At 46.3% G+C, this 14592-nt stretch overlaps 1 protein-coding gene across 7 annotated transcripts in view; it reads right to left on the reverse strand.

Annotated features, from left to right (window-relative positions):
• The window catches only part of LOC108554790 (glycogen synthase kinase-3 beta), a 73662-nt gene that overhangs the window by 21900 nt on the left and 37170 nt on the right, over positions 1-14592 (reverse strand). Inside the window, exon 1 of one of the 7 annotated variants that reach the window (XM_017910163.1) lies at positions 864-2366. The exons of 5 other annotated variants lie outside the window; for them this stretch is intronic. In XM_017910163.1, coding sequence (XP_017765652.1) covers positions 864-1047 — 184 coding nt within the window. In that variant the 5' untranslated portion in view covers positions 1048-2366. Of the gene's footprint in view, positions 1-863; positions 2367-14592 lie in introns of those variants that run through there. One more of the 7 variants, XM_017910165.1, reaches the window with a different exon arrangement.

The raw sequence follows: 14592 nt of genomic DNA on the forward strand, positions 1-14592 counted from the left end.
AGCCACCTATTTTCCCATTTTTCTTCCATTAATTTTAACCTTGCTCGCCACGGTTTCTCGATAAAATGAGAATTAATAGATCGGAACCTTTGCATCCTGTATATATCTCTCTCCTTTAGAAAGGTTAGCCTGATGCACACAGCTAAACGCTGCAGCGAGCACCGAAAATTTCCATCGAACATCGATCTCTTCCTGATACACGACGAATTAATCGAAACAAATACGAGATAAGTCTGGGAGTGTTAGATAAGATGCATCCCCGAGCCGTGGAAAGTCGAAAATAACACGGGGTACTCGCGTCGTGGCGTATGACATGTTCGAAAAGCAAGAATAATCCACTAGGTGTTGAATAATTTAACGATAATGCCCGGGTTCATTATACTTTAAAATATTCCGAGTACGGTGTACAAGTCGAGATTAAAAAGCAGTCAAACTCGGTGGAAACAGTGAATACATTACGCCTACGGGCCTGCGCGTCGAAGTCGGTGATCAATGACGATTTCAAGGGTAATTAGCAGATCCGAGAAAAGTCCGAGGTAAAGCTAATGGAATAACAACCACCGTGAAGTATAAATCGAAAAAATCCTTTTAAACCGTTCTTCCATCCAAAGACAACGCTGTTACAGACATCGAACACCTCGTCTATGCGAAAGTTAGGTCCACGTTGTCAGGAACAAATTAAGAGAAAAACCACGAAGCCATGAGAAGGAAGAAAAGGGGAAGAAATCGAAAGTGTTCTCTTCACCAGGACGGAATTTCACGGGAAATATTATTCCGCCGTTCTCACGCCGTACCCTAACAGAGCAGGGCCGAACTCTGGCCGGAACAACGATCGTCTTGCATCCTCCAGACGGGCAACTTACGTTTCTTGTTCTTCAGCCGGCGCAGGAACTTGCAGAACTTTTTGTACGCGGTGTTCGCCTCCTTGCTGCTCAGTTCCATCGCGCTCTTCGCCCTTTCATGCTTCTGCTGCCCGGCCGGGCAGAATTTCGGATAGCGCCAGTGCTGGCATGGCTCGGACCAGTCCAACGTGGCAGCGGGTGCCATTATAATTCCTCCTTAAATGTCCGCGTAACTGAAGCACCGGGAAAATAGCGTGGCAGGCTATATCACGCTTCGCTATGCAGTCCACGTCGATTCGACGACACTTTAATGTCTCTCTGGCTTAGCTGGGCTCCCCAGCGTGACGAGACCTGTCTAGCCTCCCTGGTCGTCTGCTTTACAAATATTCTCAGATTCCGAGACTACTTGGAAGGTCACCAGCTACTAATATTAACACCGTGTCAAGGACCACGGCGCGGGTCATCGTTGTGCCGAATTCGCCATTCTTCCAGCCGGTCTCTCTGTCCGATTCTAGCATTCTACGGATCGGCCACTCGACGGGACAGGTGATCCGTAACGATTCACGCGATCGTCATTCGACACACGGAAACGCCGTCGAAACGCACGGGCCCACGCACACCGGTCGTACGCGGATTCCCGCGTGCCACGAATCGCCAATAACTCGCCACAGGCCGCGATTTTAGCTTACGTGCCGCGACCACGATCCCAGCATTGTTCCAACCGATCCGTGGGACAGGTGGACAAGGTTCAAGAATGACCAGCCTTTCCAGCGATACAGTCGGACTACGTAACGATTGAAAATCGGTAATACGGATCGACGAGTGTCCGTTGGAATCCTGAGAGTTGTCTAATCCTTGGGCTTGTCTTGTTTACACTCGTTGGTGATTATCAACAGACAGGACGCTTTTGAAGTTCGTAACAGCCGGATCTCGTTGGGTAGCCTACGATCTAGGCTGGTTCTGGCCACTTTCGGGTACTTAATTGTTTCGTGGAACAGGTTTTCGTCAAGCTGTCGCGGAAGACCGGAGTAGTGCGAGTTTGCGATAGTTCGAGTCGATGATTTCACTCGTTTCGAGGTTATTATTGCAGAGAAACGATCTCCTTGTCGAAGGGTTAGCGTAAAATTACAGGAGCACACTGTGGAGGAAGCGTGGACTAAGTACGAGGTACACTGCGTAGCACGGAACACTGTAAAACTGTCGATAGCTTGGAGGAAGTTTGGATGACGACACACGCAAGTTTGACTCGCGGGTGGAGCAATTTCTCGGCAATTCCGGCGACGACCGAGTTTGTACTGGAGTACGACCGGGCAAGAGGAAGCGCTCGCGAGGCGAGATTCGCGTGATTAATCGCGGTGCGTTTCGAGGTTGGTGAAACGGACTCGTTTTACGTGCCGAAATCACGCGACGTGTACACCAAGACCCAGGCGATTGTGTCCCGCTGCGTGTCGCCCGCGTTCCACGTAGCCAGCTTGTCAGAAACGTTCTCGTTCCACGGCGTCTCGGCACGCGACTAAACCGAACGCGCCGCCAATCGCCATTACCCGCGGAATCGAAGGAGTGGGGATGCGCCGAGTGCCGCGGAGTGGGGAGCGAGCGTTATACCGTGAGCACGCCAGCCGCGAAAGCAAGCGACGAACGGTGCCCGCTTTTCTGCCTTCTTTTTCCATCTTTCTCCCCTTCTTCCCCCATCTTCTTCCACGAACACCATGCTATTTTTTATGCTTTTTTAGCCGGAGTTTAGGTTGAGTTGCTCGATCTTCCAGATCGAGGCTGAGCCGAGTAGTCTTTCGGATCGAGGTTACGCCGAGTGGTGTCTTTTGGATCGAGGTTAGGTCGAGCATTGTCTATGAAGTTGAGGTTAGATTGACTCTGGCTCGAGTGTTTTGTCTTGCGGATCGTGTTTGCCGAGAGTAACTGTCTTTCCAGTTTAATTTGGCTAGTGTATTACTCTTTAGATCGAGGTTAGGTCGAGCATCGTCGAGGAAGTCGAGTTTGAATTTAGTTCAGGCGGAGTGTTTTGTCCCGGCAGAGTTTTCCGGATTATTTTTCCAGTTTAATTTAGATAATGTAACGCTTCTCGGATCGAGGTTAGGTCAAGTATCGCCTTTTAGGTTAAGTTTGGACCGGGCTGGGCCGAGTGTTGTCATTTAGGTTGCTTTTTCCTTTGAGATGCTTAACGAGACGGTTGATATCGTTAGATCTGGGAGCTTTTACCGTTTCCTTCCACTGATTCAGCTAATTTCGAGTTTTATTCGTGCCCGTACACCGCGTTTCGTATTTCCTTCGCGTCTCCCTCGAGGATTGGGTAATTTCGTTTCTAACGTAACGGACTTGCAATTGCAACGCGGTGTACTCGGCCCGCGTGGTTTTGCGTTACAACGGAAAAACCCCGAGTACCGTTGAAGTACAGGGTATCGAAAAGATCCTTTCATTTCTCGTTTCGTCATCGCGAGATTTGGTCGGAAATCCATTGTGTGCAGATAAGATAATTAAAGCCTGCAATTAAGCAGATTAGATAATCAACATCGAGCCTGCCGTCCTCTAAACAATCAAATCCAGAAAATCAGTCCAATGCTACTCGGAACATTTACGTGGTAATCATCGAAATTACCCAGGCCCGAGTGTTCCAGGACTCTCGTCTATTCGTAGCCTAATTACCGCTGCACATTGACCCATATTTCTTTAACGAGTCTTACACGACGAAGCCTTGCAAGCACGCAAAAAGGATTAAGACGGATTCCATGTTCGTCCATTAATGATCGTCTCGGGCAGAGAATCGTGGACCCGAGAGCTGGGACAGAGGGCTCGAGACGGATCTTGGAGCAGCAAAGTGGTCAGAAATATATTTCATTCGCGTGCTGCAATAAACTCGACGCTGCTAACGCGCGACACCAGAGGATTATTCATGATAAAATCTATTTATAGTAGATCGTGTCGTCAATGACGGACGGTACGTCGGATTAAGTAGAACGTGCCAGTTTTGCAAAGTAGAATTTCGCGGCTGACTAGCGTGGCGCGAGTCGCCGCTGCTGCCGCCATTTTTTCGTTCATTTGAACATCTTCGTGAACCAACTATCGAACAATACAACGATCACGTTAGCTTGAAATCGAAGCGAAGATACGAAGTAACCTGCTATCTATCGGAAGAAGCACTCCATATTCTCAACCTTGAAGAACTATATCCACGCATGCTCGGAACTACACGCTCGGAGATGGAATAATTCATTTGGAGACCTGTTCGATTAATTTAAGATCCCCATAAAATCCCAATTTCTTCTCGCGATCTTTAAATATAGGGGTCGTTAATCGGATTTCTAGGTACCCCGGGGGTCGTAGACAGGTTCGTAAACTCTGAACCGCGGCGCGGATAAACATCGAGTGAAGGGAAGAGGAAAGAAAAATGGACGGGAATAGCCTTCGACTTTTTACCGCGACTTCTTCGAACGCGACATTGTGAAAAGCCCGAGCTACACAATTGCCGGAGGAAACCGGAGCGACAAACAGCCGGCGAAGGCGACCAGATAGCTCGAGGAGCGAGATAGCGAGCTGAAAAATTTCGTCGTCAGGTACACGATCCGTCTGTTTACCCGTGGTATTTCTCGAAAGCGAAACCGTTCGCCGTGGTGGGGGTGAAAAAATAGAGCGAGTGGCGAGAGTTGCGCGGGAGACGAGGCGTAATCGGTCAGAGGTCGCGGCAGCTATCGCTATTTTGGAGCGTGGCGATCGGCTTTATCCGCGGTTTCACCTCGAACGCGAACGTTTTAGTTCCTCGATCGCGCTATTAATAGAGGCCGTGCTCCATTTAAATCGTTTCGTATCGCGATCGCCGCGCGAAAGTCCGCGTTTCCGCGCCGATATCGCGCCGGAACGCGCCGCGAGTTCGGTTCACCGACGATCTTCACTCGCGCGCCAGTCGCCACCAGTTTTATCTGATAAGCCAACCGTGTACTTTATTTATCTATTCGTCTGTTTACGAAATTCCTTCATATTGGATCCGGAAAGTTCGAAAATTCAGATACGGCCATGATCCACGATCCGCGTGGAACAATAACGCGCGTATAAGGCGAGTGTGTTGTCATGGCTGTCGCCTGTTATTGTCATTGACTTATTAATTCCGTGAAAGACGCGTGATTCAAGAATCGGTGTGGTATACGCTAGACTACCGGATAACGCTTCCATCAAGTAAATTTTAATGCCTCGAACGTTACACGCTGGAATGACTGTCGTTATGTTAATTTCTTTTTTCTACATCTCGCACACGAGGACAGGTTTTTCTTTCAAACGTGCTCGTTATTTATTCAAGAGATAACAAACGAAACTTTTCGTTTCGCGTAAATTCGACGCGAGAAGTAATTTAACAAATTCATCGCGTAGATTTAAATAGCTAAACGGGCAGTGGAAAATAGTTATACATGGATCGGGTTATGCAGGAGTCTATTGTATTCTAATGTAGGACGAGGATCTAGACACTGCCGATTCTAAACGGGACAGAACAAAAGACGATTATGATAAAGTGGGCCTCGATTTGCGTGTTATTAGAAAATTCGAAATTATTCGAATGAAATTGGATTATCGTGACCAGCACTTGGTCCTGTTTAAAGCGAAACGTGTCGAGGCGGTCATTTCGAGAGCGGGGATTCGGTGCATCTTTAGTACCTGTAAAGACGCGGAGGAAGTGACACGATGTCGATGTCGGAGGCACCGTCAGTCGTAAAAAGCTGTTAGTATAAGAAGTAATAAAACGTTTAGTGTCGGAGCGGCAGGAAACTGCGCTATAAAAATAGCGATACTTTAATGCAGTCGTTAACGTCGGCGCGTTAATGGAGTTGGCCCGCGAGACGGATAGACTGCCGATCGGCTTTATCGGTTAATCTGCGAATTCGCCGGTCCGGGATCGCAGATACAGAGATAACGAAGCTCGCGAACGTGCAAGGAACGGAAACAAATTTCCACGGAAGTCGAACCTGTTATCTCAATTCCTGCATGAATGGCTTCCTCGGATCCCGAGCGGATTCCGGCAACATTTCATGCCTGTTCGTATAATATATCGAACAAGTTCTCGATAATATGCGAAACGTAGAATCCTCCGCGAGAAACGAGTGGCAAGGGAAAGATGCTGCGTCATCGGGATGAATTCTTATTTCGAACGAATTAGTTATGCAAAATAGTTAAAACGATTATCTAGTAGGATGACCTCTCGCGAGTGTTCCCGCGGTCGTCCACCATCTTGGCGTGATCAGCGCCATTTGCCCGCGACTGTGCGCCACCAACATGGCCGCCGCTCGAGTTAGCACCGAGACGTTCCGTGGACGTTCCAAAAACCGACGTAAATCGTTTGGGGAACAGCGAAGTCGCGGGTGCGTCGATATATCGCTGGTGTTTAAACGCTGGTTAGAGTGTCCGCTATATTTAGCTTTAATAAGCAGATAACAGGCTCGCAACAGCACAGGAATCGCACGTGAGACCTGCGAGCTGCACTGCAAATACCGTGATGGCTTTGAAAAAACAATTTTGCCTCCGTGCAGCAGATGGACGTTAAATATATCTTCGTGACATCGATTTCCTAATCGCGAAGAAATAAAAAAAAAAGGAGAGAAAAAAGTAAAAGTAAAAAAAAGCGAGCAGAAAAATTGAGACAAAAAGAGGGAATAAAAAGACGACCTGGATACGTGTGTCTTTTTCGTGGATAGCCCACAGCTACCGGGTGTCCTTGTTACCTTATTTCGACGATTTGGATGCTAATGGGGCACCCGTGTGGCTGAGTTTTCGATAACGAAAGTGTACAGCTCGCTCGAGGACCCGAGGCTCACTTTCGTGACCAACAATGTGGACAGCTGATGAGGCTGCTTTAACCATGCTACCTGAATATCGATGAACCGTTTCGTGAAAGTTCTCGCCGTGGAAATTTATTTGTTTATCGCCCGTGAACCGAAATCCTCCTCCGATTTCAAGTGGAATAAAGTATGATAGAGTATAACAAAGTGCGCGCGTATTTTCTCGTGGAAATACTCTTCCTTGGAAGCTTCAGAAGTTCCTTGCTTCCATTTCCTTTCATCCCTCGTCGCGCTATCTTTCGTTCGCGAGGCAACTGTCACGCTTCTCCGAACGACCTCTCTCTCTCTCTCTCTTTCTCTCTCGTCTTTTTCTCGATTTCAGAATTCCCTTTGAGAGGAACAACAAAGAGAAACAAACAAGCAACGAACGGCCGCGTGATTAATTTTCGATGAAGCTCGCGCTCCGCGATAACGAACCCGTTCTTTAGAATTGCCGGTTTATTCGCGGTAAGTGTGTCGAAAGCCGGAGTTTAAAGCTTCGGGGCGAACAAACTGGACGATTTATAGCCGCGAGCCTGAAAGAAGTAAAGCAAATTCACCGTCTATAGCACCTACGGAGAGGCCGATGACACCAGAACAAAACGGGAATTTATAACTAACATAGAGGCCGGCAATCGCGCTAAGAAACCACAGTCTGTGTATCACTTACTGGGGCCGCCATTAAAAGCTCGAACGAGTTTCAAGATCCAGCAAAAAGGGGGACAAGAAAATTGCTCGAACCCGTGGATCACTCGCTTGGTTACATTAATTAAACTTGCGACGAATGAAAGAGCCGAACAGACGCTAAAATCGAATAAAAGGTCCAAGAAGTTGACAGCGTATAGCGATCTCTGTGCACGCGATTATGAAAATCAGCGATAAGAAGATGCTTCCAATTAATAATCGGCTTCGCTCAATCGAGATTAGAGAGACGAAGGGATCGAATGGATGAAACGGATTTGGTGACTAGCTAGAAGAACCGAGGAGCTTGTGCAACTTTCTGTCAATCTGATCGAGCAATTCCGACAAGTTGACCAGTCAATAAGACAGCTAAACGAACAAAATCTCTAATTTACGATTCTTCAGATCGAACCATGGTTAAATAATCGTCAAACACGAAATGAATTACTTCAATGTGCAGAAGTTGGCTTCGTGGCATCCAGCGTGCCCACCGAGAGCCATCATCCGTAGGCTGCCTAATTGCCAAGGAAATGCCTCAAATCTCTGCGATATTGCGATCCAAACCAATCGGAGGATCCGGGAACCGCAAGTGCGACGAAATTGGCGTGACTAACCTATAAATTTCGCGTTCCTCACCTAGTGTCTGTCAAAGATAGCTCCCGGATCATACCAAGATCAAACGTATCGCGATCATGATTGACAGGACGATCTTTGGAGCAGCGCGAGTTTTCGGCGATACCTCCGAAACGTAAAATCGGTTGAAACTTATCTCTGGTCACGTGGTTCGGGCTGATAGAAGTTTCAATGGGCCACAGATAATCCGGAACTCTCCAGCCGGCTGGGTTATCGACTGTATTTTAATTTCTTCCCTCTCTCTTTTCTTTTTTTTATCGGTACACGACTATCGATCGCGGCCATTACGGAATAACCGTTCCGCGAAACGTTATCATGGCACATGGTGTATATCTGCGCGAGGCAAGGAGTAATGAATCGACGCGGTTTAATCGGATCATACGGTAGCTGGAAGAATCCTGACCATGGCGTAACGCAACGTGGTCCGATTCTCGTTTGACGCGAAAATAAACGCGAATGGAAGTGGAAAACAATTCCCCGAAGATCCAACGCGGCCCGTGTTTTCGGTTAACGAGGATTCGCGGGAGATCTACGTCGACTGATCTTCCTTCGCTTGAACCACGCGGATAGGTCTCGATCGTTCGACGATGACGTTCGTGGCTGTTGATGAATATCGTTAGCGGGTTACCGTGGTAGCAATCGGTGAGCGAGTGTTTTATAAATAATTCTGGCCACAATTTCGGTGCGTGGCTTGCCGCTTGAATTCCGTGAACAGCGGGAAAGACAGTGAGCGATGGCCACCGTGCTGTGATCGATGGCCATTAGCGAAGTTTCCTGGGAAACCGTGAAGCGTTCGGGATTTTGGATCCACTGATAGACTATCTGCTAGAGGTGAAGTTAGGTTCGTTGGATCGCTGAGAATTAAGCGTTTTTTTTTTTTTGTCCCGAGGCGTGCAAAGTCTAGAACCGGTCAAAGTTCGGCGCGACTCGGAGTTAGAGATACAGGGTGTATTAAAAGCACTCGAGGTGTAGGAAAGATCTCGATGCATCGTGCTTTTTATTACCGAATCCCGCGATAAAGCCACGAAGCGAAGAAACCAAGAGGTGCGATCGCGATAAGCGAGATATGGAGACTGTCACGTGCAAGATATCGTCTAACGTACTCGTAAGAAATCTTTCGAGTGCCTGTAAAATGTACACACAGCGTACGTCCCTGTATGGTTTAGACGTGCGAGAGAAATTCTGAACAGTTCGATTAATCGTTTCGTAACTTCGCCTCGTGAGCTTATCAGAGTACGTTGTACTTCGGAAGAGGAATTTTTCGCCGTGTTCAGCACGTGTGCAAAAGTCTGCCAACACGCGTGTTTCTCCAACCGTTCCCTGAAGTATCGAGGTTCTGTGAAACGCTAGATTAGGCGATTTTCGTAACTGGCGATTCTACGGAGTGTTTACAAATCGATCGAATTTTAATCTCGCTACACTAGGTACGCCTCCAATCTAAAGAATTAATTGACAAAATCGGTTTCTGAGGTAAGAGATACTTCAGAGACTACCTAATTCTGTGAATTTCTAAGTTCCATTACTCGATACGAGATAGCATTGATCAATTATACTCGGTATACGAAGAAAATTTGATAATATTTATTATTAGCATGCTTTGACAATTCTTTGACAACTTTTAGGTCCTAAATGGTTGAGTTCTCAGCCTCAATAGCTTCTTCCGTGATCCAAGTTGATATTATTACCATTAATAGATAATGATAATGAAAGCGTGATGAAAGTGATCGAAATTAATTATGTCAAGGAAGCTATATGCTGTCAATAATTGCAGAAAAGAAAAGATCCGTGAAACCAATCGCTTTGATCTATTTTATAGCTCTAATGTATTCCTAAAAATTCCTCAGGCCTCGTGTACTGTACGATAGGCTGTAAATATTCTATACAAATACACCACAGTGCGGTCTCCTATACTACACTATACCGCAACATAAATATACCACGAGAGTACAAACAGATTCTGAAAGGTATGAAATACACAAATGCCGCAAGAACTCTGGCAAAGAGCTTGCCAAAGAGTTTCTCAAAGGCATCGGACGAAAGCGTTTATGTTTACTACCTTTTGCATACTTAATGAGCAACTCGGCTCCTATATCGATTCCCCATGACAAGACACCTGTTTCGTCAATCGCGCCGCGACAGCTCATTTGCATGTCGCGAAAGGTGTGTTCCGCGCGAGGAAGAATGCCAAACGCGCGTAACACCGTGCACGCGTCGAGGCCATCGCTACTGAGTTATGAGCAATCCGCGCAGCTGATCAACCATATAAATAGATCGGCCGTACATTGAACGGTTATTCTCGTTCGGTACTGATACACTTCGACCGGCGAGGACGCAGAAAATCAACTGACGCAAGACCGTTTAACGATCCACCGTTTATCTCTACGCGTCTCTCCAATTCCTGAATGCAATTGCTCCGTTGCGACGCTCTAGGGTGCGTCTTTGAAAAGATTTACAGTCACGTTGGGAATCGATGAGAAGACCACGAGACGGGAATAACACCGGCAGTAAAATCAAATATCAATTTAACACCTTGCGATCCAAATTGCGTTCCCAGTTCTGGTCTAACTAGTTCATAGTCAGGATGCACTTTGTGACTGAGGTGCTGCTCGATATTTAGGTTAGATTTTCCTGATCTCGTGGTAAGCAACGTGTCTATGTCCACACGCTTCTGAGAAATAAAAGAGTAATAGGAAAGGGTAGGTTTTGCGGACCAAATTGAAAAGAATGTGACAGAGTATAGAGCTCCAGTCGATAGGGAACTGCACAGGGTTGGAAATAGAGTGCTTTAAAAATGTAATACATGTTCGAAAATAGCCTCTATCTTTGTCTGTAATTGACTGTAATTGTCTGTAAATTGACGTCATTAATATTGCTAATGACAGAAATAGAATGTCAAGTGTGTATAGAACCGGAGGGGATTAATGAACCTCTGCAATGTTTAACCGTTTTGCCAATTGTTTAACTGGCAAGCTGATTGCTTAAAAGATCTTTTCACCAAGAAATGGAAATTCACGAGAGAAATATGGGATCAATATCCTGGAAACATGGATGATTTGCTAGCGAATCATCGGAACTCATTCTCGGGAAGTTTACACCCGAGATGCTCGAATAAGAATTCCAACGAAAAAGATCGCGGAAATCCGAAAAGATTTGCAGAAAAATTGGTACACGAGTGCTATGAGGCTTGGCATCTGGTTTTGTTTCATGTTAGCTTCGACTTCACCGAATACAAGTGACGGGTAGTGCGTCAAGACCTTGCAACGAGCTGAAAAGTGTCAAAGCGAAGATACGGCGATGCGAAATTTGAAGATGAGGCTCCTCGAATCGCTGTAACGGAATTGCGAAACGAAATTCCTCGAAATTGCGCGTCAATCGTGAATTATGCGACATAAAGGAACAGTCCGATCCATCGGGTCTCTAATGCATGGGCTATTTAGCGAGCTATGCGGATGATTGGCATTAGATCATTGGCTATAGGCTTGACAGACCACCCATTCGCTGTTTCCTTTTGAAATACTGCGAACCAATGGTTGCAATTATAGTTCATTCGTGTTTACTCGTTGCAACTACCGTTTGCCTATCTCTTGAACATTTTGCAGATCGATTTATAGGGCTGTAAATCTTCTTTGACAGTGTCTTCCCTTCCGTTTCAGCTGGATGCGAGCGAGGGAACTCGAAAAAATTGCCTGGAATCGTTTGGGTTGAGTGTTTCGTACTCAAACGAATGGAACAATTAAAAGTACAAACACCAACGAGCATCCCGAGTACTACTTGGCATCCTCTTGCGGAAAAGGATCCATTTTCCGAAGCGATGAACCGAGCAATGAACTTTGAATCTCGAGCATTAAACCGGGAGCAAAATCTCAGTCCAATCGGTTCCAAAGATACGATCATGGATTCGATTTGAATTGCGAAACGATTAAGTGGACGTCAATCAAAATCGACAATTCGTCAATGGTTCGGTAGCTGAGATTTCTTATCAATCTTATCAGGACATCGTCGAACAATCGCCTTAGGATTTAAATATTGCTTCGTCGATGCAGATACGATATATCATCATTTTGCTGTAACTCTGTTCGGTGTATTCCAATTCTGACAAATTAATATTTTGACAGAAGCTGAAATCAGAGCAACGAATCTGTATCACGGTATTCGACCGAGGATGAAGCAGTACTCGTGCCGAATTCCAGACACCCTGGCCTTCCCTTTCATCTACCTGGCTTTGCATAACCCAACAAAAGTCCTGCCCGGGGTTAGGTTTCTCGAACCCTTTCGAAACCCAAGAAAGTTTCGAGTTTCGAGAATTCGAACCTCGGATAAGAGAACAAGACCGACGAATAAAAAGGGAACGTCTTGGAATAGAAATTCGAATTAGACACGTCTCCACTTGCATCGCGCGTTGCTCCTGTCACGTTTAATCACGGTGAAGCAAGATTTATGCGAGAACTCTGTCAAACCTTCCAGTTCCTGAAACAAAATATTTCTCTTTCGCAACAAAGTAGTGCTTGGAGAGTTTCGAGTTTCCAAAGTTGCGGAAGTTTCCAAATCTCGCGAACTTCCTGATTCGAGTCTCCAGAATTTGAAACTAACGATCCAACTCAGCCATAGTGCCTCATCCATCAACTATCCGATTCCCGCTGAAACAATCTTCACCTCGATAACTCTGACAGCCTCTGAACAGGCTCTGAACGGCTGTGAACAGGCTCTGAACGGCTGTGAACAGGCTCTGAACAGGGTCTGAACAGGTCGAGAAAAGAATGCTGAGAAATCTCCTGGTAATTGGGACTTCCAAGAGCCTTTCCTAACGACGTGCATCGTAGGATATTCCCATTAGAAGGTTTCGTGTAACGGGAAGACCTAGACACGCTGCTCCGAAGGCGGAACAAAATTTTAGGGCAGAGTTCGTTCACACTAATCTAGATTCGGGATAGTGTCGCGAACAGGCAGGTTGGTACCGATCTGGCGAGCTTCCAGGTCTCTTCACGGGAAGCAGAAAGAGGCGTGCAGGCTGGCTCAAAGGGTACACAGCCAGCGATTAATCGACGTTCGAGACGAGATACAAATTGAGCCGCGAGATGCTGCAACGCCTCTCTGCGACAGAGATTGCAACATTTTTCTTCCATCCTATCTCAAACTTTCCTCGCGAAGGGAAGAACGCCAACAGAGCTGTCTATCTCCTCTGTAGGAAGTCTCGCTTCGTTTCTTAATTGACAGCGAGTGTCGAGATACTTCTAATTGATTCTACCTTTATCTGTTTCCGAGAAATCTAGCTTCATACAACGCGAGGTAGACAACGTGATCTTTACTCTTGTCTCGCATTTTTATAACGCGGAATTGCTCTCAGATAACTTCTCTAGGAGATAAGTGCGACTAGGTGACAGCAACTAGAGCGATGTGTCGTAAGTTATGGATACACATGACTAGAATTTTTCTCCTTCCAAGCCTGATGGATCATCGATAACTAACGCGATGTTAGGGGTATTGAAAATAGTCGATAACCGCAGTAACATCGCTGAATTTTCTCGATTATCTCTACATTGCAGATATCGCGCTGCCTGCTGTCAAGTCTCGTGTCGAGAATTCTCGTAACGTGGAATTCCTCTGAGCCAATTTTTCCTGGAGATAAGCACACGCTGATTGACAACCGATCTGGGATGCAGACGACTTTGGTTCACGGCTAGTATCGTAGATAGAATCTTTTTCTCGCCGACTGTCATGGATCATTGACGCAATCGCTGTCGCAAGTAACGCAAAGGCTAATACATAAACAGCTACAATGACGCAAAATTTCCTAGTTTATCGCGACGATTGTACCACAGGCTCACTAGACACGTGTCCAACCGCGAATATTCGAAGATGATCCCGGTCGAAGCCAGCTGAAATTGCTGTCGGGCCGAGCAAGTGGCTAGCTGGTTGCAATTAGAGACAAAAGGGAACTTGAAAGGGTTCGCAGAGTGAAGTAGTCGGTGTATAGCGTGGTTCCTTAGCTTGATAGTTCTATTTTCGTCTGGCAATTAGCGGGTTTGCTTGGAACAAAAAGCAGCGGCTTTGGATTGCCTCTCGAGGCACGTTGTTAGCTGTTTGGACAAAATTTTCGTATGCACCTTGCTAAATGACCTGCTTCGACGACGAAGCTTCCAGAACGGCAAGAATTCAGATATCCACTACTAGATAACACCAGTCGATACCCAGAATCTTCATTGCATGCCTAATCGAGGAGGAAAGTTCATTTTCATCGAATCAGGTGTCAATTCCTGTGTCAAAGACAATTCAGTCGAAGATAAATCTTCGAATCTGGATCTAATGCAATTTTTACGATAGCAACTCGGTCGATGAGATACGGAGGATGAAGAAAGAGGGGATTAAGGCCTGGTTCGAAAGAAATCGAAGAATCGCAGGCAGATTAGTATCTTCGCTCGTGCAACGCGCGTAACGAGCAGAAAAATTCCGCTCAATCTGATCCGTGCTACTCGCGGGATCCCTCGGCATGCCTCGATGATACGCGTTTAATAATAGGCTTTTACGAGTAAGAGCAAAGCGAAATTACGGTGTTTCCATATAATCAATAACTCGGACTCTCTCAGGGTCGCTGACGAGCGGGTGCTGCATATCCGCTCTTC

This window comes from Eufriesea mexicana, unplaced genomic scaffold, assembly GCF_001483705.2.
Source record: "Eufriesea mexicana isolate 0111107269 unplaced genomic scaffold, ASM148370v2 scaffold54, whole genome shotgun sequence".
In the NCBI taxonomy this organism is placed as follows: Eukaryota; Metazoa; Arthropoda; class Insecta; order Hymenoptera; family Apidae; genus Eufriesea; species Eufriesea mexicana.